The sequence below is a fragment of the Epinephelus moara genome, chromosome 2 (genome assembly GCF_006386435.1).
Source record: "Epinephelus moara isolate mb chromosome 2, YSFRI_EMoa_1.0, whole genome shotgun sequence".
NCBI lineage: Eukaryota > Metazoa > Chordata > Actinopteri > Perciformes > Serranidae > Epinephelus > Epinephelus moara.
The window spans coordinates 27,864,630-27,891,499 of NC_065507.1; the positions used below are offsets into that span (position 1 = coordinate 27,864,630).

At 40.3% G+C, this 26,870-nt stretch overlaps 1 protein-coding gene across 10 annotated transcripts in view; it reads left to right on the top strand.

Moving 5' to 3' along the window:
- Positions 1-26,870, top strand: part of synrg (synergin, gamma) — a 47,535-nt gene that overhangs the window by 5,158 nt on the left and 15,507 nt on the right. For 2 of the 10 annotated variants that reach the window (XM_050059849.1, XM_050059868.1), the window contains exons 2-15: positions 1,724-1,764; positions 2,842-2,975; positions 3,299-3,426; positions 5,112-5,217; positions 5,323-5,434; positions 7,971-8,405; positions 10,235-10,513; positions 11,816-11,896; positions 12,012-12,208; positions 15,042-15,287; positions 15,372-15,511; positions 18,120-18,244; positions 20,260-20,322; positions 21,977-22,942. In XM_050059849.1, the coding sequence (XP_049915806.1) occupies positions 1,724-1,764; positions 2,842-2,975; positions 3,299-3,426; positions 5,112-5,217; positions 5,323-5,434; positions 7,971-8,405; positions 10,235-10,513; positions 11,816-11,896; positions 12,012-12,208; positions 15,042-15,287; positions 15,372-15,511; positions 18,120-18,244; positions 20,260-20,322; positions 21,977-22,942 (3,053 nt within the window). The remainder of the gene's footprint in view (positions 1-1,723; positions 1,765-2,841; positions 2,976-3,298; positions 3,427-5,111; positions 5,218-5,322; positions 5,435-7,970; positions 8,406-10,234; positions 10,514-11,815; positions 11,897-12,011; positions 12,209-15,041; positions 15,288-15,371; positions 15,512-18,119; positions 18,245-20,259; positions 20,323-21,976; positions 22,943-26,870) is intronic. The other 8 variants (XM_050059892.1, XM_050059928.1, XM_050059909.1 and 5 more) reach the window with 6 other exon arrangements.

Below are 26,870 nucleotides of genomic sequence, written 5' to 3' on the forward strand. Positions count from 1 at the left end.
ATATTTGACAGGAATACATTACTGTCTGTGTTTGTGACCCCCGTTCAACCCACAATCGGTGGGATTCGCCTTACGTTTCTGCTGCTGGTTGAAATCTGTAGGCTGCTCGCACAGCGTGTTGAATGATTTAAGCCTATTTTGCTCGCTCAAAACTATTTTTAGTTGCAAATGGGAATGCCGTGACGGGCAGATCGCCACACTGCCAACATTCTACTCCGCCTGTCACGCACGCTGTTTGATTGCGTTATCAAAACACGCCGCTATTATTTGGCCTTGCTTTTAACTTATTCCACCGAATACCTAATGTGTGTTTTTTTGCAATATTCGGCCGAATATATTCGGTTACCGAATATTTGGTGCATCCCTAACATTGAGGAAACATGACAAGCATGCATGAATAAATAAAATAGTTGGATGCTCATATATATGCTCATAGTTTAAAGTGCTTAGGAATTTTTAAATCTATTGTTGTGCAGTCTAATTGCTGTAGGCACAAAAGACTTGCTATACCTTGTGGTCCTAATTTTCCTCTGCAGGATTCTGCCACTTGACCTGTTACTTCTTAAAAACTTCAGATGAAGAGGGGGGGTTAAGTCATTTAGAATTTGTTCTGTCTTTTTTAGACTGAGGTCGTTGTACAGTTGCGCTCCAGATACCTGATCAACTCCAATGATCCTACTGGCTGTTTTGACTGTTGGTTGCAGTTTCTTCTGATCCTGAATATACATGTTTCCAAAGGCACAAATAAGGCCAAAGGATAAGACACTCTGCAAGAGAGCTTTGTAAAACATCTGAAGAATACAGCTATCTATTCTAAAATGATTGAGTTTTCTTAAAAAAAACATCCTCTTCTGCAACTTTTTGGTCTTATTGTGTGCACATTCATTGAATGTCAGTTTGTTGTCAATTTCAACACCCAAATATGTGTATGTTGAGACCCGCTCTACCATTTCACCATTGATATTTGAGGGTGGAACTATAATTCCCTTTTTATTAAAATCTATGACCATCTCTTTTGTTTTCTTCGCATTAACCACAAGGAAATTATCTGTACACCATTTAATAAAACCCTGCATCTCCCTCTCAAAACCCTCTAGGGATGCAGTGTTAGACTTTAAAAAACCCACTAATGCTGTATCATCAGCATATTTAAAATAAGTGTGGTCTGAGAGGGTTGCTTGGCAGTTATTGGTGTATAAGGTGTATAGAATAGGGGACAGAACGCACCCTTGTGGTGCCCCCATGTTTATGGCTTTTAATGATGAGACACATGAATTGAATTTGACTTGTTGACTGCGGTTAGTCAAAAAGTCATAAATCCACAAAACTAATCTTGGATTTACCCCGAGGTGTACCAATTTTTTTTTTACCATCAGGTGGGGTTGGATTGTGTTGAAGGCACTGCTGAAGTCTATGAACACAATCTTGAAAAGACTCTTTGCCTATGCAATCACTGTATTAAGCCAAATACAGTTTAAAATATATATAATAGCTTAATGCAGTCATAGTTCTCACTTAATGAAGGCTAGTTAAACTGATTGCATGCCACTCACGCAGTGGGTGTGGAAAGGCACAGTTAATGAAAGAGTGATGACTTTTATACTTTGCATTGCTTAAGGCTGCAGGCGACATGGTGCTGTTTCAAGCAGTATTATCTCTGTGTCTTTACTTTGGCCTCAGTTTGAACTCACAACCTGCTTTTATGTTTTTTTTCTTCCTCTAGTTTTATTTATCCTGTTGGAGGGGGCCTGGGCCCACCACAAGGTGAGTGAACTATATTTGATCAAATAAATGAATAAATGGAGAGCATTTTTTCTCTGAATCTGAATTTGTTCGGTGACAGAATTAAACATTTTAAAGGTGACCTGTTGATTGTCTGGCACATTGTTTCAGAATATGTGTTTTTGTTGTGGTGTCCAGAGAGTCTGAGTGTGAACCGTTTTTAACCTGCTATGTGGGACATAGCTCAATCCAGTGCTCAAATAAAATGAGGGTGTGACTGCTAGAAGTTTAGATTCAGATCACAACTTGCACTTTCACAGATTACAATCAAATGCAGAACATGTTGAGTCGTCGGGTGTCACAAATGGCACAGTACTGGGTTAACTCATTGAAGATTAAAAATAGATGTCTATAAAAATCCAGCCAGATTTTTTCTTCTTTTATTCTCATTGCTGTTTAAGATTACCATAAGCCATTAGCAAAAGTAAGTAGCAAGGATTCGTCACATTGGGGCCCATACCTTTGCCCAGTGCACTGTGGGGCTCAGATGTACTATCATTCAGCTGTGCATGCTCGCCGTATTTACGCTGTTGACTTTGCAGTAACGCTCCTGATAAACCATTCACACTCCGCTGGGGGACAAGCGTCTCTAAGGGGTCATTACATGCTCCCATTAGCAATGTCATTTTAGACAAAGTAGATTGTGTGCAGCCACCTAAACAAGCCACTTATTCAGCCCGGTTGAGCTGTAACATGGTGAATCATCTGGAGGCTCCAGTAGGAGCTGGCTGCTCAGCTCTGGCTGTCAGCTCACACAGCATCTGTGAAAACAAACAGACACTTTTCCATTTTTTTCCCTCACTCCTCTTGTTTTGCTCCAAGCTGTCACAGTAGTTACCAGAAAAACAGATTTGGTTGTTGCTGAGCCCATGTCTTTTTCCAGCTGTCCAGGAAATTGATTTGCAATACTGAATCATGTCCAGACTCTGGAGGCTTTTTTATTCAATGTCTAGACTTGTATAGGTTCATCAGTGTACTTTAAATTAGGCATACTGTCTTGCTTACTATTCTTTGCCTTGTCTGCAGTGGATCGTAACATGTTTGCATATGTTTCTGCAGGCATGGTACCCATGCAGCAACAGCAGCAGCAACAGCAGGGCTTCCCAATGGTTCCGGTCATGCAGCCGAACATGCAGGGCATGATGGGGATGAACTTTGGGGGACAAATGCCCCCAGGAGCCATGCCTATGCAGGTGAGCTTTGTGTATCTATTTTGGAGCTTCTATTCATGAATGCATAACACACAAGCACTGCTGTGTTGATTTACCTGATTTCATTCACACAGAGGTCTAGATTTAGAGCTCCTCTTAAACCCAGTTGCTTGTTTTAAATGCACATTAAAAGGAATTTATTGCAGCCTGGTGATTTTTAATAAGACTTAAGTCCATTAACGTCATTCCCAACTGCATGGCTTTCCCTCAGTGTGAGCATTTAATATCAAGTGAAAGGAGTGTGACAGCGGGAATGCTAATGAGACCTCTGAGCTGTTGTGTGTATGTTATTTTTTGTCTAACAGGGTGGGATGGCTATTGGGATGCAGACCCCTGGGATGCAGTTCTTGGGTCAGCCACAGTTTATGGGCATGAGACCTGCTGGACCCCAGTACACTGCGGACATGCAGAAACAAATGGCCGAGGAGCACCAGTAAGGCATCTTTACACTAATGTCACGGTTCATGTTTGTGTTTGTTTGTGTGTAAGTATGAATGCTCACATCTGCATGCCTGCAATATATCCAGCTGATTAACGTCACACTAGATTTTAAAAAGATGAAGTGTGATGGAGGCTGGGAATACTGTTTTGTTCCCACACCCGTCAGGCCTAACTATCATCATTTTGTAGTTCAACTGTATCCTGATCTAAACTAAGATGGTGAACATGGTAGACGCTGAACATCAGCACGTTAGAACTGTCACTGTGTGAACATCTTAGCATGCTGATGTTGAGATTTAGCTCAAAGCTCTGCTGTGCACAAGTACAGCCTCACGGAGCAGCTTGCATGACTGTAGACTCTAAATCTTGTTAAGTTGTTTCCAAAAACTAAAACTTTACTAAGACATTGAATCACTTTAAGCTCCAGCGCTGCTGCTCTTGGGTTACCACTGATAGAACTTTATGGTCCCTCTTTTAATGGTCTTTTTTCCACTTCAAAGGTTATTATAATAGTTCCCCTTTTTCTTTTTCTAAAGATAGGCTTCCTTTCCGAGCAGTTTCTATTCTTATAGTCCCAATAATTGCATTTATGTATAACACCATATCTTTGTTTTAAAAGTCTACAATATAGGGGCGTCCTGATGGTCAGGCCCTCACACAGCAAGCTGACTGTTGGCTGAAGGTCAATGTCAGGCCATTTGTGAGCATCTGTCCCCATAGTATTTGTGCTGTTTCCTGCACCGTTGGCACTTGTCGGGCCTTGTCAACTATTGTCAGCCTAATTAGCACGTTGAATTGGTACAGTAAATATCCTATGTTCTTATAGCATTGGAATGTGTTGTTTATGTGCTAACCTGATAACTGGCATCTTGAATCATCTTCTGGTTTCGCTTTTTGAATGTGGAATGTACTGCCCTCTGCTGGTATGGAGAGTTATTTTCTCTCACACAGGTGCAGAACGAACGTGCTTGTTGGCTGTTGGCAGTAGTCTTAGCAGTATGTTCAAGCACAACAGGCCATACAACAGTTGGCCTTTGTTGCCGCTAGTTCTTTGATATCTGTTGGGTGTGCCTCGGCCTAAGATGCTGACTAAGTAATAGCAGTGTTCCCAGAACAAATTTGGCTCTTAGTTGCACATCATCCTCTCTCTCCTCTCATTTCCTGTCAGCTCTCTACTGTCAACTACTTAAAGGGGCAAAAAGCGAAATCGTTTCACCACTAGGTTTGCTGTTGTGCACTGCCTGTAGACCAAAACAAAGTGTGTCATGAGCCACACCCCCCTCTACCTCTGCTCTTAGCTGGGCTGCCGGGCTACTCACCTAACACAACCGTAACGCCTGACCCATTGCTGGGACCGAGCCGCTAATAACTCAGGCTCCAGACATTAACCCATGCTACAATTGTAACATTAAATTTAATTGAATCGACATAGCAACATGTGCTGGTATAGATACGATAACGATATACCGTTCAGCCCTAATATATATATATATATATATATATATTTATTTTTTTTTTTTTTTTAATGAATTAATTTTTTATTTATTTATTTTTGTTTTTTGCACTGTATTTTACTGAGTCAAAACCCCTTCCTCTTCAAATGGTTTGCCCTTTTTCAGTCCTATTCAGGAATATTATTTTCTTGGCTTTAATGTCTGTACTCGTCTTGCCCTTTAGAAAACGTCTGGAGCAGCAGCAGAAGATGCTGGAGGAGGACAGGAAAAGAAGACAATTTGAGGAGCAGAAACAGAAGCTGAGGCTGCTGAGCAGTGTCAAACCCAAGGTGAATGTCTCTCCACATCCTGTTTATTTTGCTATTTTTATGGCACGTCCACTGCTCGTCTCTGTAACCCTCTGAGCTCTTGATCCTCTATTGTTCTGTACTCAGACAGGAGAGAAGAGCCGCGATGATGCCTTGGAGGCAATCAAAGGCAACCTGGATGGCTTCAGCAGAGACGCGAAGATGCACCCGACTCCATCCTCACAGACCAAGAAGCCAGGTACCGTCACCTCAGTGCTTTTAGTTGTAATCCCTGAGATTTTGTTGCTGTTGTTCCTCTCCATCAGCAGATCTGCTCTCTGTTGAAACGCCTCTGTCTGACAATAATAACTGGATTAGAGGAAGGCCAGCATGATGACTGCCCAGCTGGCAGCCAGACGAGCCAAAATTAGGATTTTCTGTCTGAGCTTTTAATATGCAACACAGATTCATAATCACATTTCTTTTATTACATTATTTTCCTGTCTCTCACGTCACCTGTAAGCTTGTCAGTATCAGTGTTTAGTAGTGTTTTAATTTTTATGTGTTCAATACAGCATCTGTTTATGAACCTTAGTCAGTGTTTCCCCTAGGTTGATTGCTTTGGGCTGGCGGCTGGGCTGATAGGGGTGGGGTTTGGGGGTGAATATTTAACAGTTAGCCTACCTTTCCGAATATTTATAAGTTACTTTTCGAAATCCACTTGAACCACCTGTTAAACTGGCATGAATTAGAGCACATTACAGCACTTATTTAAATATAGGCTATGCAGGACTATCGGCTATGGTTTGTAAATGTGTTAAAAGTAAAAGCCAATCCCAGATTCATTATTTTTTGGTGTTTTACATTACTACATATGTGTTTTTTTTTTAAATGGCTGTGTCTCTCGGATGCCTGCTCTCACAGTCTGGCACCTGGTCAATATACCGCTACACACCTTTAGTGGATCATAAGTGATAATTGAGAGGAATTACTAGTAGTATAATTCTTTACATTGCTTTTTAGTAAAATTGTGCTTCTCTAGTGTATCTTTCAAAAGAAAATACATCACTTTTAAAGCTGGTTCGCTGTTACTCCTGTTTTTTCCGTCTTGTGAAAATGGTGTGAAACACCAGTAGTTAATGCCAGGAGTTGAGTTTTCATTAACTTGGTGAACAATGAGGGCAAAACAGCATCAGCAATCTGTTTTAACCAAATATTCTCTGGTCCCACTAATCTAAAAACACAAAACACTTAATCTGTCAGCATATTAGCTTGTTGTTCACGATTAATCCCCTGTGTCACAAAACAAAAACGTTATCTTCACGTAACCTTTTAAATTGACTTTAGCAGTTTAGATAACAAGCACTCAACTTTCCTCCTGTTATTACACACGTTAACCGCCCAAACACACTTGCCTTGTCCATGGACTCTTGGCAGTGTGGCTGCAGTAGGTCATGGTGCAGGGTGCTGTGCTACAGAATAAATATAGGGAAAATCTTTTTTTTTTTTTTTTTTTTTTTGCCATCAAAATGTATTTTTTGGCATTCAGAAAAACCAAAATTTGGCATTCAATTTTTTTTGATATTAAAAACTTTTTGGCATTAAAAATATATATTTTTAGGCAGTCAAAAAAATAAAATAAAATTGGCATTACATTTTTTTTTACATTAAAAAAATATATTTTTTGGCATTCAAAAAAACTAAATTTGGCATTAATTTTTTTTATATTAAAAATGTTTTTGGCATTACAAATATATTTTTAGGCAGTCAAAAAAACTAAATGTGGCATTCAATTTTTTTTTTTTTTTTACATTAAAAATATTTTTGGCATTGAAAATTTTTTTGGCATTAAAAAAACTATTAATTTGGCATTATTTTTTTTGCATTAAAAATAAATATTTTTGGCATAAAAAACCTAAATTTGGAATTAAAAATATTTTTACATCAAAAAATATTTTTTGGCATGGCAGGGGTTCACGTTGGCCTTGCAGCCCACCAGGCTTGTAAAATTATTGGGGAAACACTGTCAGTGTTCACATTCCAAAGTTTTTACAAGGTCTTATAACTGTGGATTTCCCTCACTCAACTTATTTCTGTGCATTTCAGAAAATTGTAGTTCTGCATTTAACAAACGCAGCCTGAAGTAATGCTTTACAGCAGAGGTTCCCAAACCTTTTGCATTGTGAAACCTTAGAATGAGGCAGTGTTTGCCAGTGGCTCCTCGTCACAGGTTTCATACATTTATGAGTTGTGAGTAGTTTGACCAAAAATGTATCTTTACTTTAAACTGTAAAATTGTTTTTTCAGATGTTTAAATGTCATTATTATCACTATTCGTAACTAGACAAGCTGAAAATGTCCAGTATTTCACACAAAGCAAATCTCAGAAAAGAGAATATACATTCATGTTACAGAACAATGTTTTTTTCTTTTCATCTAATTAATCATCTCAAGACCTCTCAGACTTATCTTGTGATCCACTGGAGGGGTCTCAGCCCTAAGGCTGGGTCTGCTGTAGAGTCATTATTCTGGTGTTGACGTTTATACAAATATGCAAATGGTACAGTTTTAAAAACGGATCATCTGTATTCCAGTTAAATAGCATTTTATTATATCTAAAAATATCAATTAAATGCTGTATGTCAAAATTTTTGATGAAACTTGCAGTTCTTCAATTTCTGGTCTCGCACAAAATAGTCTTTATCTCACCCTTGCAATGTGCAGCCCATAATTCATTCTCCATTGTAGTGCGTGTCATGTGTTGTGCCATCATCATTATTTCTTCATTTTTGCAGACTCATCGCCACCACACCCGTCTGTCACCACTCACTCCCTCCCCCCAGCTTTGTCCGAGGACAATGACGAGTTTAGTGACTTTCAGGGGCCTGTAGAGGCCCCCGCCTTCCTCCCTCTGACCTCCTCCGTTTCCTCAACCTTCGGCCTCTCCTCTCAGGCCCCTGTCCAGCCTTCGTCCTCTGCCCCCAAGACAGGTTTCTCACAGGACGATGACGACTTTAGCGACTTTGTTCAGGGCCCTCTAAATGCTTTCCCTCCCTCCAACTTCCACCTCTCCTCTCAGGCCCAAGTCCAACCTTCATCCCCTTCCCTGAAGGCAGGTCTCTCCTCCTCCTCTTCCTCCTCCCTCCCTCAGTCCCTCCCTGCCTCTATGTCCATTCCCACTGTCACCCAACACTCTGCTGTCAACACCAGCTCCCAATCTACATTTCAAGGTAACTCTCCTTTGCTTTGTTCACTCCTCCTCCATCATCCTCATAGTTTATACTCAGTCATTTACACTTGAATGAATCCAGAGGATTTTTTTAACTTGTAGTGTTGCCTTTATTGCTGATGCTGAATATTTTTGTTGGCATGTGTGGATTTTGGTTTGGTTTTGGCCTGCTGTACAGTGTTAGAGCATGCAGCCAGCACAGCAGATGGCCTGGCCTCATTACCTAAACCTTTAAAGCCACCAGACACTACAAAATAGGCAAGCAAGGATGCAGAAGCAATGCAAAACTGGCTTTGCTTTATCATAAGAAAGTGACAACATTTCTCAGTAGGCTTTAACCATGTAGTAGCTGAATCTATCACTGAAACTGAATCTGTTTGTGGTTTGATAGATTACTGTCATGCTCATGTGTCATTTGCCGTATGATCTCTTGCATGATCAGCTGCTTTGTCATAGCCCTCAGTCTCTATACTATGTATGGAAGGACAGAGAGATCACCTTCTGTCCAGAGAAATGCAACAGCTAGCCCTCCGCTGAGTGTCATCCCCAATCCTCTGAGACATTTCTGACCTAGTTGTTTAGCATCTGGAATAAGCAGATTAGATGGCCTCAGGATTGCTTGCCTCTGATAAAAGAGAAGAGAGACTTTAGGAATATATTTTACAGCTTAATGTGGGAAATGAGCTAATTTTTCTGGTTCGGATCGTGTAGAATCAATTGCTGGTTGCATAACTTCTTAGACATGGTTAACTGGTCTTTAAAAATCTGCATGGTGGAAATAGAGGATTTATATGTGCAGGCAGGAATGTAACAGGTTCTCATATATAGTAGAAGAGTATATATTGAATGGTTCATTTGCAAAAACAGATATCTTTGTTTTTTAATTATTTTACTTTATCATGTTTTTTGTGTGTCCAAGCCAAAGAATATCAAACAAACTGTTGGTGGTTATTCTAATTAAGAACAACTTTTATCTGTTTTTGTATATTAACTCTTGATACATAGCATAAAAGTATAAACACACAAAGGGGGATATTCACTAAGCCTACGCAAATTTCATCAGGGCGCACAATTACACCGCATTTCTTCCATTTAGTGGAGTATTTACTAAGATTACAATGTTAATGAGCCTAGCCACAGTTCATCTGATTTTCATAAAGTAACACTAAATAAGATCTGAAGCCAGGGAAGTTTTTGTCTCCTGGTAAACTTGTAATAGTGGTTAAAAAGAAGACAATTTAAAAACTGGAGGCATGTATTCAAACCACAAGAGGAAGGCTGTTTTAGTTAAATAGCCTGTTGTTGATGTTTTCAGCTCAACAGCAAGATCACAGAATGAATGGGTTGCAAAATATAATTATGGGAGATTTTTGGTAAAACCTTCAAACTGCTTTGACGATTAATTCTGTAAACAGATAAAAGAATAATTTCAGAGCCCACCTAATAAGTATTACTGGCTGCTTTGCCTTTATTTGAATTTTGCACCTGTCTTCCAAAACGTTGCATTTTGGCTACAATTTCCTTTGGCACAGTGATAGATCAGGTACGGCAGCTTCCATATTTTGTGCCTCTGAACCAAATGTCCAAATTTTTCATTGGTGCCACTTTTCTCCCATTTAACTTGGGGTGGTTCTTTGGTAAATAAGAACCAACTAAATTTTACTGTGAAGCGCCGAAAAATTAGCCACAATGCTGAGTAAATATCCCCCTAATTCCCCCTATAGCAACAAGTCTAACTGTCAATTTGGCTTCAGAGAAATGAGAAACTTAAACTGCTGTGTATAGCCAGTGTGCATTATCAAGAAATCTGTTCCTCATTCACCCCTCTAGGCCCGTCCCTGGAAGAGAAGCTATTCTCCTCATGCGATCTCACTGCTGATAAGATGGCTCAGGTTAGCTTTAAATCCAAGCAGAGTTTGGCTGAAATTGCTCCTAGAACTAAAGTTTCAGCCCAGTATCACTCCAGCACTAAAGCGAGAAACTGGGCTGTTGCCCCTGAGGACTTGAGTTCTGCCTTCGTCACAGAAAAGCGACCTGAGGTCCCTGTTTCAGCGCCCAGCGTCCCCCCATCAGCTGCTGAGTCAACTCCTCAAACCAGTAGTGACAGTGGTGAGAGAAGTGCCTGTTTATTAGACTTCATAGCTTCTTCTTCTTCTTCTTCTCTCTCTTGCTTTGCTGCACACAATCAAGGCAGTGGTTTTCTTTCTGTCCTGGGGAAATATTTTCACACTTTCTTACCCTGACAATAATTCTTTACCTTTTGCAGCATCTTAATCATTTCTGTCTCTTTGGGTCTTTGGTTTATACCAGATTCTTGACATGTCATCATACTACTGTAGCCTGGGTGTGGTGTTAAATGAAACCCTGCTGACATTTTGTTCACCTCTAAGATTATTATGGAGTGGTGGTTTCTTTGAGGTATCCTCCCCAGTGTCTTTACATCTTCTCCTAAGCTAAGTCTCTGCTCTTATCTCTGCCCTCTTTATATGTCTGCCACTTCAGGCCAAATCTCATTAGAGAGGCCTTCTTGTGTTGGTTTTCTCTGCACACATTGTGGAAATCGACTGCTGAGGTCCTGAGGTGATACCTGTTGACTCAATAAGCTGCCGTCTGCTCCCTCGCTGTGTAACACCCTCTCAGAGAACGACCTCTGGCGCATGCTGACTGCTTTGGTTTAACAGGGATGCGCATGGATTGGCAGGTGCCACTGGGGCTCAAACATAATCCAAGGCTGATTGTGCATGCCACTTGGCTACTCCTTTGTGCTGTTATTTGTTTGTCTGTGTCCGTGTCCTCTTTGTCATCAAGGGAAATATAGAGGCTCATCATGGAGACCAGGGAGATTTGTAATAAGATTCATTTAACTGCCCAAGACTGATGGGAGTATTATGTGCAAAGTGGCTGCCTGAGTAAACAGATGCCTTGCAGACTCAAAAGGATGCCTTGTTAGGTACTGGAAACGAGCCATAGCTTTTTTAAGAAAATGTTTGTTAATCTATTTGCAGGAAAAAAAAGTTTATTTAGGTCAATGTCAGCAGTTAAATTAGATTTTTAGTTATTTTTTCTTACAAGGCAGTCTCCTCCCTTCCCCTCCCTTAAGCTAGAAACAGCTCACAGACTGATTTATAGATGTCTGACGTGACAGGACACTTGTGATTCAGTGCAGGAGAGCATTACATCTGCACCGGGCCTTCCAGACATCAGGTGTATGATTTTGTTGAGTTCGATACAAGCAGGGCTCAGCTGCCAAGAGGCTTGGCAAATCGTATGGCTGGGCAAGGCTTTTGCTATAACAACTAACTGTGTGTCTGTGTTTGTGTGTCTGTGTTTGTGTGTGTGTGTGTGTGTGTGTGTGTGTGTGTGTGTGTGTGTGTGTGTGTGTGTGTGTGTGTGTGTGTCTGCTTGTGACAGCAGGTGTTGGCGTGTACCCACAACAAGAGCACATCCAGCCCATGCTGCCAGCGTGGATTTACAATGACAGCCTCATCCCAGGTAAACATTTACACATGAATATGTCCAGTGTAATGAATCAGATATTCATAATTGACATTACACTGTTTTAGAAAAAGAAATAAAACTTGTTTCCTGTCAATTTTTCTTTCTTTAGAAATGTTCAAGAAGGTTCTTGAATTCACCATGACTCCGGCAGGGATAGACACAGCCAAGCTCTACCCAATACTAATGTCATCGGGTCTTCCAAGGGAAGCACTGGGGCAAATCTGGGCGTCAGCCAACCGCACAACACCTGGCATGCTGACCAAGGAGGAGCTCTACACTGTACTTGCACTAATTGGTGTGGCGCAGGTAAACACAGGAGTCACAACAAATTATCCCCTTAGAACGACTTTACTAATCATCCCCCGTGGCTTTCGCAGAGCCTCGCCATAAACTCCACACTGAAATTAGACAGGCTTAGCTAGAAATGGGGAGAAAGAGGCAACGCTGTGAATCAGCCCAGGGCTTGTGAAGCATTGTAAGCCAAATATATGGCTGAGTCCCCATCAGCCGAGTTTGGCAGGAGGCTTCTTATCATCCTTAGCCTGGGCCTGTCACCACCACCCCTGGGAGGATGCAAATCTGTAGGCAGCTCACGAAACACTGCATGCCACCGCTTCCATGCAAGGAATAATAAGACACCTTTGGTGATGTAAATCTTCAAGAGCTTTAAAACACAAACAAGGTGCATTCTCTTGTGAGAGGAAAAGGTTTGAGTCTGCCAGTGACATCTGTTCAAAAGGAACTTGACTGTATTGAATAATTTATACGCAAACACTGTCTTTTTTATCTTGTTTCAGGGAATACATGATTGTATTGATATTTGATGTTGATATTTATAATTTTGACAAATTATGTGTATTTGTGAGCAGGTGTGAGGATGGAATCGGTAAACTTGAAAGTCTTAAGGTTTATAAAAAAAGTGATGTTTGCTTTCTCAAAAAGTTAGTTTTTCCATTTCTGTGTGCTTCATGACAAAATTTGACCAACGATTGATTCTTGCTTTTTTGGATTTCTGTATGGTCTTGGCAATAGCTAGGGCAACTAGTGTGTGTTTTGGTGTAAGTTCAACTTCAGGTCAATCACCTTTTATGCACAATAAGGGAGAGAGGGGACTGCTGCAACAAGTTTGAGGAAATTTTCAGAGTCATAAAGAGTGAAGGTAGTTGTCTGTGGTGCCCATGGTGCAATGCAAACATTTATCTGTGTTGGAGAGGCCCATTTTGTGCATTTTGTCTTGAGTGGTGGGTATTCTACAGCGAATCTTATACTAGATTAGTTGTAGATTTGTGCTCTTTTATTTTTGAATGTATGAATGCAGACCTTTGTCAAGAGGGCTGTCTTACAGAGGGGAGACTATTTTCCAGTGAGCACTTGGCAGTCATATGCTATCTGTATAGGTTATTAATTTATTTAAGTACGAAAGCATTTTGGTGTTTGTAGAACATTTCAAGGTCTCATCTACAAGTCAGGATGGCTGTAGTGGATTATTCATTATTTTGATTTTATTTTTGAAGAAGCATGCACACTAATAACTGATTTTAATTGTAGGTACTGGAGGAAATTGCCCCTCTCAGTAACTCTGGGTCAGGTCTTTAACTGAGATCAACGAATTTTCCTGAAATAGGTGGTTTGAAACCATTTAAAATTGCTACTGCTTTTTACTAATAGTGGGCTCAAAAATAATTGAGCTGAGATAACTTTACAGCTTGGCAGAGGTGTTAATGTCCAAATATTTGTGTATATTTTTGTATAATATTTGGTGTAATCAGAGTTATGAGAAGTTACTTATGAGATTGATTAACTTCCTGTGGGGATTTTTGTGGATCTTTAAGGTAAAGTAAGATATCATCTGCATATGAATTAATTTTGTCCTCTAAGTTTCCAGAGTGAATTTATTGTATTTCATATTTTTGTCTGATGGTACAAGCAATGACTTAAATGAAAATGGCACAAAATAAAGTTTGAATCATTGTGATATAATCCTGTTAGTGGCGACAGTTGCCATGAGTGTTTTGATCCAGGAAATAAACAGCTCTCCAAGTCAAAGTCAAATTGTTGTAGAACATTGATAAGAAAGATCTAGTTTACTCAATCAAATGCTCTCTCTGCATCAAGTGTATGTATTATGATTTATTTTCCCAATGGGTCCATTATTGAGGTATTAGAGGAGAATGTATTTGTTTATGAATCAGAATGGATCCACCTCTTTGTTTATTTATAGATACCAGGTTATATTGTGAAGATTTTAAGAGTTGGAGTTATTTAGCGAATTGTAAAGGCTCATGTCCACCGTCAATCTGATTCGGTGATCTATGACTTTTATTGCTCTTTTCCTGTGAATGAATGCTACGTTCATCCCATGAAAGGTTGGTTTCACAAAAAAGAAAAATGATAAAAGGCAAAAAGAAAAGAAAAAAAAAGAAACATAACTTAGTTACTCTTTGAGGTATGTGGGGCTGGAACATAGTGTGTGGAAGTCTGAGTTTGTGAAACCGGGAGGCAGCAGGAAGAAAGAAAATGCAGGGATGTGTGTGCAGGTTTGAATACAATTATCTTCCAATTTTATTACCTTAAGTTCCTTTGCTTTTGATGAGTTCTCTGTAGTATTCCAGTTTGGCAGTGATTGGCCAGCAATTTAATTGAAGCTATTCTGCGTTGTGAATGTGATGGAAGATAATTTAGTATCTGAGTGAATTTTGAGCCGAGAGAGCATGAAGGTTTGTAGCAGAGCCTCTGGGACATCAAATGTGTTGTTTTCAGGTATGTCTGAGAAGATCAGATCATAGTGCATACTCTGGGTTTGAATGTCCAGAAGGGATTCTTTAATGTGCTCATTTTTGTTGGTCAGAATGTCCATTTGTTTAGTGAGGATTTCTACAATAGTTTGGAGGGATATGTATTCAATCAGGTTATGTGCAATTTCTAAGCTAGACATGTTGCCAACAGGCCAAGGTTATGGTTTAAGCATTGTAAAAACAAACAAAAAAAAAAAAAACATATATAAATGTATTTTTAATAGTTTGTGTACAACAGTTTAGCTCATTGCATACACTTTTTGGTTTTAGTTCTTTCATTGGATTTGTTAACAGTTAGAAAACATCACTTCTTACATCCTTTGCACCTGTTTCCTGTGTTTCAGAGTGGCCTCCCAGCAATGAATGTGGAAATCCTCAGTCAGTTCCCATCCCCACCAGTGCCCAACCTGCCAGCCCTGGCTATGGCCATGGCCCCTGTCATGCCCCAGCACCAGCAGCCCATGATGACCAAGCCCCCGGTTTCCATGGCCATGCCCACACCAGCACCACCAGTAATGGCCATGACACCTGCAGCACCGGCTCAAGCACCCACAAACACTAACTTCATTGCCAGTTTCCCTCCTGCACAAGTAACAAAGCCGTGCCTTTAGTTCTGCATTATTCTTTAGTTGATCATAATTCACATCTCACTCACTAACATGTTGTTTGCTCAGGGGACCAAAGCTGATGACGATGACTTCCAGGACTTCCAGGAGGCTCCGAAGGCAGGAGCAGGAGACCAGGCCTTCACTGAGTTCCAGGGGGAGTCAGGTGGAAGTTTCCCAACAACCATCGCACCACAGCACCAAAACAGGTAACAGCTGTGAGTGCAGTGGAGAGTATGCTGCAACAATTCATTATTCTTCATGCAAAATGCAGTTTTGATTCTAGCTTACATAATTAGCAATGCCTTCCAATGCTAAAAGTTGAAGTTGGTGATTCTAACTATCTGATATGACCATAGTGCTGAGTTTACATTGCAGGAGGTATACATCTTCAGTTCTCCTCATTATTTCTGTCTCTTTTGGCACACTAACTGTTTTTCTGAAGAACAGATGTAAATGTTGTAGTGATGAGGGTCTAATATTCAGCCCTCTTTGGTTATTTATAGCTGAGCTATTCTACATAATATTTGTGTCTTGCATCGTCTATCTTGGAAACCATACAGACACACTGTCTTAATATCTGGTAATAACCTCCCTAGAATAGCAATGAGTTCGGGTCATCTCTTAATGAATTCATTTCAGTGGACAGTAGATAAGCTCATTTCTTTATATTACTTCGCAAGCCCATATGGAGGGATCGTCCTTTCGTGGAGAGGAAGCTGAAAGGCAATTATCCATTGAAAGACAAAGAGAAAGCAGAACTAAAGTATCTCACATCTAAGTGGCAAAGGCGTTTTAAATTCCGCCTATTTCTCCCCTGAAAACATACACTCCTGACTGTTTGAGCAATGTAAGAAGAATTCCCCACAGTCTGAGATCGCTGTCTAATTAAATGTGAAGTTGAAAAGCTCATGTTGGTGTGCCAGCTTGAACTGGCAGGCATAACTTACTGTCAGATGTGTTGCAGATAACGGCTTTAAGGAAGCCAATATTCACTGAAAAGTGGTTTAATGATTTCACTTAATATTCGATTCTGTGTTGTCAGATCAGCTACTTTTACCATGGAAAGTAAGATTTTTGTTCATGTTCACTTTGTTTATTTGTATCTCACAGTGGCATCAGAACATAACACAAATGGTATCATACTAATTCATTAGTTTGTGATACATATATACAGAAAGAACATTCACTTGAAGGGGTAGTTCGACATTTTTGGGAATATACTTATTTGTTTTCTGGTGGTGAGTTAGATACCTCTCCCATATCTGTACAGCAAAAATGAAGCTGCCAGCCAGTTACCTTAGCACACGTACTGGAAACAGCTAGCCTGGCTATGTCCAAAAGTAACCAAATCGGCCTACGTACACTTCTAAAGCTCACCAACCAATGTATAACCTGTTTGATCAACTCATATAAAAAACCAAAGTGTAAAAATAATAATTTTTTGTTGTTTTGGCTGGGACCAGTAACTTCCTGGAGTCTCCAGTGTTTCCCTGGCAACATAACCGCCCAGTAAAATGGCATTTTTGTACAGATTAAACAAACAAGATATATCATGGTAATTAGTGATCTTTAGAGGTGCTGGTGGGCGGATTTGTTTTTAATACTTTTTTCCTGTTTCCAGCCTTTTGCCATCCAAACTAACCGTCTGTGGTATCAATTATCTCTTCTAACTCAGGACAAGAAAGCAAATAGGCAGATTTACCAAAATGTCAAACTGTATCTTATTATGTTACTTTGATTTAAGGCAAGGTACAAGATCAGTAAAAAACTTCATGAGAAGGAGTTTGAATTTGAAAAACAAAAGCAAAATTGCAAGCACCACAGAGCTGGGCTTTATTGGGCTGAATGTCATTTGGCACCATAACTTCAGAGAGGCCCAGATGTTAATAACAAACATTAACAGACTGCAGACTGAACAAGACATCTGTGAAAACTAACAGACATTTACAGTATATGACGCTAGACAAATAATGATGTAACCCGTATTTGTGGCAGTTCTTTTAATTGTGATTTTGATTTTTTTTTTCTTGGGTTTGCTTGACTAAAACAAATACATAAAAGTAGATCTGCAACCATCCATTGGGTGTCAGCTATTATATTAATTGCCCACTAATTAGGTAATCGTTTAATTGATTTGAGTAAGTTTTTAGGAAGAAAAAAATAAAAATCTTATTCCAGCCTCTTAAATGAGATTATTTTTGGGTGTTATTACTCCTACATTACTCCTTCTATGACAGTAAATTGAATATTTTTGGTTTATGGGCAAGACAAGACATTTAATTCTTACTTTTTTAGGCTTTTTGCCTTCATTAGACAAGACAGCTTTAGTGTGAAAGGGGGACAGAGAGAGAGGGGATGACATGCAGCAAAGGGCCGCAGGTTGGAATCGCACATGTGGCCGCTGCTGCAAAGACATAGCCTTTATACATGGTGCTCTACCGCATGAGCTACCAGGCATCCCCAAAACAAGACATCTGAGGATGTCATCCTACGCTTTGGGAAACACTCATTGACATTTTTCGCTATTGTTTTACATTTAATAGAAAAAAAAAACAACTAATTGATTAATCGAGAAAATAATCAATAGATTAACCAACAATGAAAATAATTGTTTGTTGCAGCCCTTTAAGTATCCTCAGCCTCCATCAGCATCCCTGTCACTATAATAGTACAATGCTGAATGAGAAGCCTTTAACGAACACTCACCAAACTTTTTGAGCCCAGGGCAAATGCTCAATCAGCTTATGGGGATTAAACTCTTCCATTGAACCTCACTCTTCCTGATGTCTGACTGTAGCTATTGTGTCCCTGCAGTGCGCCTACCATGCTGACTCCAGTGTCTGGTTCCTCGTCCGTCTCCGTCACGGCCTCTGATAAGTACGCTGTCTTCAAGCAGCTGTCTGTGGATCAGCCTGCAGAGCCTACACCCCCTGCCACAGGTACCTTCTTTACCTCTCATAGGGAGTGTGTTAGGAACATTGTGTGCTCCCCATGGAATGCTACAGCCACGTAAACTTGGGAAAAGTTAAAGTGTAGGTTAGGGAGGGAAAAAAATCTTTAAACCAACTTAGCAACACAATTAATTTCTCATCTCTCATATGGGTTTCTACATGTTTCAACATGACACAGTTGAGGTATAATCCAACCACTTATTATCCTTTACCGTCCACCTTCATCTAGCATTTCTATGCCTTTGTGGTGGCGATAGCTGTAGCCGGCAGCATTATGTTTTCTGGTTGTCCGTCTGTCCGTCCATCTTCCTTTACCTCTGGAGGCACAGCCCGGAGTTTTTCGACTAACGGAAGTGCCGGGGACCTCGGCGATCGCTCACGCCCTTCACTTCCGGCGGTGCCCCTAGGGAATCGCTGTGTTGTTTACAAATACTTATAGATAGATAGAAAACCAGCAGAGTTTAGCTATATATCACATTTTTCACGTCACTATATCACCCTGTAGACTAATCTGATGTTTGTTAAGTGTATAAACACAATGATTGAACAAACGTTACTATTTCTGTGTGCACATTTTGTAATTAACATGGTTATCGTAGATCAGCTGGGCTAACCGTTAGCTGTTAACGTTAGCCGTTAGCGGTGTCTGTAATAACCATAGACTGTATAAAAATAAGGTAATAACTCAATAAACGGTCCGTGAATAAAATATTTTTTCCAGCGGATATCTTAATTACAACATGATTGAGCTAGCAAAGCAGTTTTGTGTTGCTATGTGTGGTATTTATTCACGATTAATCACGATGTCTAGAAAGCATCAGTGGCTGCAGCTGACAGGGACAGTTAGCAAAGCTAACATCAGGACGTCATCTGTTAAAAGCCTCCCGTTGTCGGATACGACATGAAACTACTCCAGTTAGCTCAATTATGTTGTAACTAAGACATCTGCTGGAAAAAAATTTTTTTTTCCACGTTGACGAGACGGCGTTTTGGGTGGAGCGGTCGCTATGGATGCGGAGCTTGCTGTTTCTGTAGGTACACAATTCCTGGGGAACACCTGCACGCCTTTGCCACGCCCCCTCCATTGTGATTGGCTAAAGCGCAGCATCGTTCAAACTCAAAACCCCACCCTACCCCCCTCTCTGGTCGTCTTTCACACAGGGCTGCCGACAGATTCTACAATGTAAATTGCAGAATCTGTCTTGAGAGATTACTATGACCTTGAATCTGTCTCTGTCTTCTGAGCGTGTAATCTCCAGAACACCTTGAGGGAATGTCTTCAAATTTGACACAAACGTCCACTTGGACTGAAGAATAACCTGATTGGTGGTCCAGGGTCAAAAGTCAAGGTCAACATGACCTCACAAAACATGTTTTTGGTCATAACTCAAGAATTCCTGTGCTACTTTTGACAAAACTTCAAACGAATGTCTAATAGGATATAATGATGAAGTGATGACATTTTATATCCAAAAAGTCAAAGGTCAACTTTACTGTAACGCAGTAATATTCTGCATAAAACACTTTCCTGGCCTTCACTCAGTGTCATATCTCAGGACTGTATTGGTGACACTATTCTTGGGTGTCCACCTTGAAACTGTGCTGATTGCATAGATCTGTGTTGTGCTGTGACTGTCACAAATATAGATGTAACCTCTGAGAGAAACTTGACTGGTGCACGGAGGCATACCACTGCAGGGCGGTAATTTTGGTTCTTACTTCTAAAATAACACTGATTTCTAAACGTCCCCTGATGAAACTTTATGTGCTTAAATTGTAACGCAGAGGAAATTATTTTCAAAGCTACTGAAATGAGGGCACCTTTAGTGTTATGGAAATGTTTTCAAGTGAAATTGTTATAAACTCAGTGGTCCTTGGACAAAAATAGAGAACCATAGCAACCATCGTTTGTCATAGCAAACTGCATTAAGGCGACAACTGCTTACCTGTGTTGTATTTTCTGTTCATACTTTACCCATTCTTCTTTATTTGTTCTGATCCAGATATTGGAGACAAATACAGTGTGTTCAGACAACTTGAGCAACCTGCTGACAAGAAACCAGTCGGTAAGAAACTGATGTACTCTTTCTCACACATCCGAGTCTCTCTGTGTCTCTAAAAAACACACATATTGTCAAAGCTCTTGTTTTTTTTTAAAGACATTTTAGGGTAATTCTGAGACAAATCCCTTTGGCCTTTTTGCAAAATACAGAGAGGACCTATTGGGCTCTGAGGTGGTCTCTAGTGTGAGGTTCCCTCTAATTTAACATTGTATTAGAACTTTGGTGTACCTCCTTGTATGTGTACACATTATTGGCCAATGAAGGGGATTCTGATTGTGGTGATTCTGATCCTGTAAAGCTGTCAGATCACTACAATGCAATATGTTAATGCCATTTCTTTACAATATATCTTGTTTTGCAAGCCTGCAGTGTTGATATCGGTGTGTTTCCCGTCCCTGTTTCATTAGAACAGTTTCCGATGGGGACAGCTCTTACAACTCCAGTAAGTCATGCTTTGCGGTGACCTTTCCTTGGCATTGTCAGGCTCCATCTCCTTAATGAGCCCATTAGTTATCTCTTTTCCACCGTACACCAGCAGTGTGAACAGATTCTCTGTTTCAGACCATGCATATATTACACCACAGTGGATTAACAACCGTTGAAACACAAGAATGCATTCTGACTTTTTTCTTTGTGGTTTATACCAGCGGCTTGTTTCAAAAGATTTGAGACAAAAAGATTCTGTTCCAAAAATAATGTTTCTGCTGCTCTTTTCTTTTGTAGCTTAAATGGAGTTTTTCTCATTGCAAAAAAACAACCATCTTAACTGGTAATTTCAGCTTTTATTGAATTCAAAACATTTTGTCAACAAAAAAGCAAAACAGCCCACTTTATACTAACTGTATAACTACTTAAATTATTTCATTTCATCAAAGAAGAATGATATTTTCTTATTCAACAGGAGCAAACTAGAAAATCGTATTTTGTTACTGAACACTGGCTCTTCTTCTTTCTGCTCAAGTACAACTTATCACATATTCTGAGCATAAACTTAACTGTGCAGTATAAAAACTAATATTAAAGTAATAAATGTTTTTTGTATTTATCCAGCATTCAGTCAAATCTGTCTTCTCCAAACCATTTTTTCTTCTTTTGCCATTCCTAAAAAAACGACTATTGTAGACCATTGTGTCTCCCTTATTCTGCTTAATTTTAAAATATTCTTGACACTAAAAATTAAAACAAACAAAAAAAATGCTGTAATAGCATTGGCAGCAAGTTGACCTTTACTACCTCACTGGGATAAATTTTTACTTGAAAAGTTGAGGGATTTTCAGACATGAGGAGACAAAATAACTTGTTAAGATGGACTTTTTTTTTTTTGCAGAATTGCTTTATCACGTTCTGTTCCAGTGTGAACAGTTCATTGCATGGTAGTGCAGAAGTATCTTTAGTGTCTTTTGATGATGAGTTTTTTTTGTGCAGTGATGTGTGCTGTTGATTTGACACTCTGCAGCCCACTGTTCATCAGAAGGCTGGAAGTTTACCATGAACAGTCACAAAGCGACAGAGCCATAACTAATTTACCCGTTTCCTTTCTTGTAGGATTGTAAAATGACGGAAGCATAGCTGGTGCAGCTGTCAGTTTCCCATTATGTCTCTCTGCCATGATAAATATTTTTTAATGATCTTAAATTGTTCTCTCTTTGATTTGCAGGGGAAGGATTTGCAGATTTCAAGTCTGTCAGTGCTGACGATGGCTTCACAGACTTTAAAACCGCCGACAGCGTCTCTCCATTAGACCCTTCAGACCAGGCCAAGATCTTTCAACCCGCCTTCCCTTCTACTTTCCCAACCTCTCAGTCTCTACAACAGCTACCACAGCAGCAGCAACAGCCAGCAGTGTCTCTTTCTCAGCCCAAAAATCCTCTCAACATGGCCGACCTGGACCTTTTCTCTTCTATAGCTCCCTCCGTCCCTGCCCCTACTGAGACAAAAGCTAGCACATTCCCTTCAGTGTCTGTGCCCCCCTCTCTAGTGCTCCTACCAGGTGGAGCCAAACCTCCAGGGGGAAGTGCAGATGATTTTGGAGATTTTGCCCTCTTTGGCTCGTCCTCTGATGCTGCTCAAGCTTCAGCGGCAGGAGGAGCTGTGGCAGCGCCTCAGGACGACTTTGCAGACTTCATGGCGTTTGGCAGTTCTGGTGGGGAGCCTAAAGGCGAGAGTAGCAGCGTGGGGGTCCAAGGGGAGACCTCCACTCAGCAGCGGCAACAGCAGAGCTCAGACAAGTATGATGTATTCAAACAGCTGTCCCTGGAGGGAGGCTTGGCCTATGACGATACTAAGGAGAGTGGCGGTGGCTCCTTCTCATCTCTCAAAAGTGATACAGATGACTTTGCTGACTTTCAGTCCTCGAAGTTCTGCACAGCTCTCGGGGCTTCGGAAAAGACTCTGGTGGACAAGGTGGCCGCTTTCAAACAGGCCAAAGAGGACTCTGCCTCTGTAAAGTCCCTCGACCTCCCGTCCATCGGGGGGAGCAGCGTAGGAAAGGACGACTCCGAGGACGCACTCTCAGTGCAGCTGGACATGAAGCTCTCGGACATGGGTGGAGACCTGAAACACGTGATGTCGGACAGCTCTCTGGATTTGCCGGGTCTCTCGGCCCACCAGCCCCCCGCCACAGGTGAGGAACTAGTGCGATTGCTCTGGTGAGGCCCCATCCAGTCACACACAGTATTATTTCCAAGGCCAACAGTGGCCTCTCCTCCTCAGTGCCCACTCGTGAGCACCTAACCGGAGGTCAAAGGGCAAGTCATGAGGTCATAATTGAATGAATATGCTCAAATATTGAAGACAGACGTAACACTACATGATAAACATATCAGACTAGATGCATCATATTTTTCATACTACATTTCATCATTCATCTCATCTTATTTATATATTTATGTATTTATTTAAATCCTTAGTTCCTCCCCTCTTCTCTTTTTATTTCCATAGTCCTCACTCACTCCATTCATATATTGTAATTGTAATGACAGAAAGATCCTGGCCCATGTCTCTCTATTTATTTACATATGGCGAGTGCCTGGTTTTGATGTGCTGGCAGTCATAGTTCATAGACAAGGTCCCTGGCTGCTATCTGTGTGACTCGGATAAGCTCCCTGTTTGTTGTGTCCACGCTGCAGCGGCAGACACCTCCCTTCAGTGTACCTTTTGTCTCCACAGGCCATACGCTGCGTGTGTTTGTGTTGTTGACGTGTCGTGCAACGCAAACAGAGAGGTTGAATTGAATACAGGCGAGTACAGGAGGGTGTTTCCCGACGATCCTCTTGTTTATTCTAATCACAGGTTTCGCACAATAGGCTGCGGCTTACCAAAGGCATTATCTGTAAGCCATCATTCACCTTTTTAACAGTTGACATTTGGTTTGTGCTGAGTGCATAATATAACTTTGATTAGCTGAAAATGAATTGTTTCCGTAAATAGGAAATGAGAGATTCTGAAATAAAGCAGCAGTGAACTGTGTCACAAAGCAGCCGAGAAATCAGGTGCATCATAGCTGGATGCAATACAATTTTCAGGCCAGAGTGTTAGAGTGTGAGTGCGTGTTTTTTTGCATCTTTCTGTCTGTCAGCTATTGTATTACTCTGCAGTATTTGAGGCTTACCGTGAAGTATTATTTGGATCAAATGGCCCTCTAATTATGAGATAACAATAGCGTGTCACCTTTTCCTCCCCTACCTCACGTCCATGTAATTGGAGTTAAAGTTTACATAAAACTTGTTGTTGGGTCATTTATTAAAAGAAAAGATGGACCCAGTTTTGGTAATAATCAGGTGATATTCATGTCAGACAACGCTCCCTCTCCTCCACTCTTCAGTGCTCATCATTTATTCATCAAGCATATCACCGTCCATGTCATTGCTCATGTTTGACAGAAAATATTCAAGATCAATTCTTAATGTAACCTGAGACAGCTGGTGATTGTTGTCAGGTGAAAGCCTTGCAACTCAAAGCATTTGTGATTTTTAGTGTTTCTAAACCTTAATGAAGGATTTCAAGGGGTTGAGAAAGTTGTACAAGTTGACAAAGTCTTCACCTGACAACAGTAACACTTTATTTTGTGCATTCGATTGTCTGTATGGACAGCAGTTGTTTCCAAGCTTTCAAGGCCCAGTGTGTAGGATTTAAGGGGATATATTGGCAGAAATGGAATATAATAAGTAGGTTTTCTTTAGTATATAATCACCTGAAAATCATGTTTTCATTGCCTTAGAATGAGCCGCTTATACCTAGGCATGGTGCTGGTCCTCGTCTATAGAGATTGGCATGTTTCACCACCATGTTTTCACAGTAGCCCGTAGCAGACAAACCAAATACTGGCTCTTAATACGGTCATTAGTGTTTTCATGTCAGTCACTGTAGTTAGCAGCCCCTCCACAGTAAGAGCATTGGAAAAACACTGAATTTTTTTTACATAAAACTTGTTTATTGAGTGTTTTTTCCAATTTAAATCACTGTTTGAGTTTTAGATGAAGAGACCTCTGCAGATAATTCTGCTCCTGTTAAAAACCACCTGAATGTCTCAATCTTAAGATATCAGAGAGAAAGATGAGCACACATTAGCAGGTGCTGGGCTAGCGGGCCTTCTCTGACATGCTGAACAGCATTGGAGAATTGTTGATCTGTAATGTAAAACTGCTTTATTCAGTGTTTTGTTTTCGGGAGGAGGAGACCTCTGCAGGTAACTCTGCTCCCTGTAAAAATTTCCTGAACAATGAACACGGAAAGAATTGTAACCAGGAGAAGTTTCAGCTGGTTGCAAGCTGCAGTCCTCACCTCTAGATGCCACTAAATCCCCCTAAATCTTACGTACTGTTCTTTAAAGTATTTTGACACATCAGTTAATCAAACAACATGTATGTCATATCATTTCATCCAAGGAATTGACAATTTCTCTACCTGATCAGAAGACATCATAAATGTAAACATCCCCATTGCCTTATTTCATTTTCTTTACAGTGGTCAAAAGAAATTGGGCCCCTCTCTGTACTGACGGAGTAAGATAATGTGTTCAAACAAACAGTCCATGGAGCTGCAGCAAAACAGTTAGGCTACTGCTGATAACAGTGCCCAGTTTAACATCGATACATTCCTGAGGAGCTTTTACTCCACTGTAACAAGCTCCACATTTCCGTGTCACCCTTATTTATCAGATGTTCTTGTTCTCGCAGAGCTCTGGGACTAACCTGTTGTTAAAGTGTAGCAGGCCGAGCAGTTTGAGCACCTCACCATGCTTTGCACTGTGTTTCTGGACATGTACGCAATCTTAAAGAGACAGTATTTCTTTCGTAAGGTTCCTTTTTAGGAACCTGATTTTATTTTTATTTATTTTTTCACCGTTATCTGTGATATTGCAGCATGAATTATCATGTGCGGCTCTGCGGTCTGGCTCTCTGAGAACATAATGACGTTAGTATTACCCTTCCTGCCTTGCTTTTTGCTGCAGTGTGCCTGCCTTTTCAATTTGTGAAATTGACAAGAACATCATACAAGATAGCATTTTATGCATAACAGTATTGCAAGTTGTTTTTATCAGAGGAAAAAAAAGTGTATACATACAGATTTAATAGTGTATTTTTATTACAGGAATATGAGCTCTTATTATGAAAGACTCCTCGATCTTGTTGTGATTTGCCAACTATGTAAATTAAATGTAGCCTACAGTATTTAGTAAGATTACAATATTTTAGGTTAACATTCCAAACTAAACATTGTTGTCTTGAGTAATAATGATGTGCTATTATTTAGGGGATCATAAGAGTTTGTGCACATTAGCCTGCTTTGACAAACAATCACTGTAGCAAGAGAAAAAGGATACTGTCTCTTTAAACCTGTTTCTGCATCTGTGATTGGATGTAAATAAGGTCCTCTCTGGGATGTCAGGTGTAAGGATGGCCCTCTTTGTTTTCTGTAACCCTTTGAGTGCTTGAACAAGATCACTTCATGTTTTAACTTACAGATTAATGCAGATATTGTGATCACCTCCTCTTACTAAGCTAAAAGAATAAACACCAGGACTAAAATCTTATTCCATAATTGTAAATGTATAAAGATGGCAGACTTTTAAGTCCTCGCTGCTTCTAAAGTGCAGTTTGTACACAGCCTTTCCACACAAGCATTGATTTTTGGGATGCTGTACCATTTGTTCCCCTCAGGTCCTCAAAGGGTTAATGCTTCCTGCCTTGAGCTTGTTCTTTGAATTATCTTTTCAACCTGGCTTTTCAAGTGTTCTGTACTCATATCTTCTTCAAAACACCTGTTGCTTTACATCCTTATAGTAAAACAGAGTTTGTCATCTCCCCAGAATTACTGATTTTAGTCTGTGAATGTGCCTTCTCATTCTGGTTCCTGCTTCTATATCCTCGGATTATCTTTGTTTTACCTTCTCGCTGTTTGTTTTCTTCCTTTTTCTCCTGACTCTGCATGCCCTTGTATTCTAAATGACTGAAATCTAATTTTACAAGTGTTAGTTTGACAAACCTCTTGTAATGATAGACCTCTTTCACAGTACTTTGTGACCTTTCTCTCTTTCTCTCTACTCATGT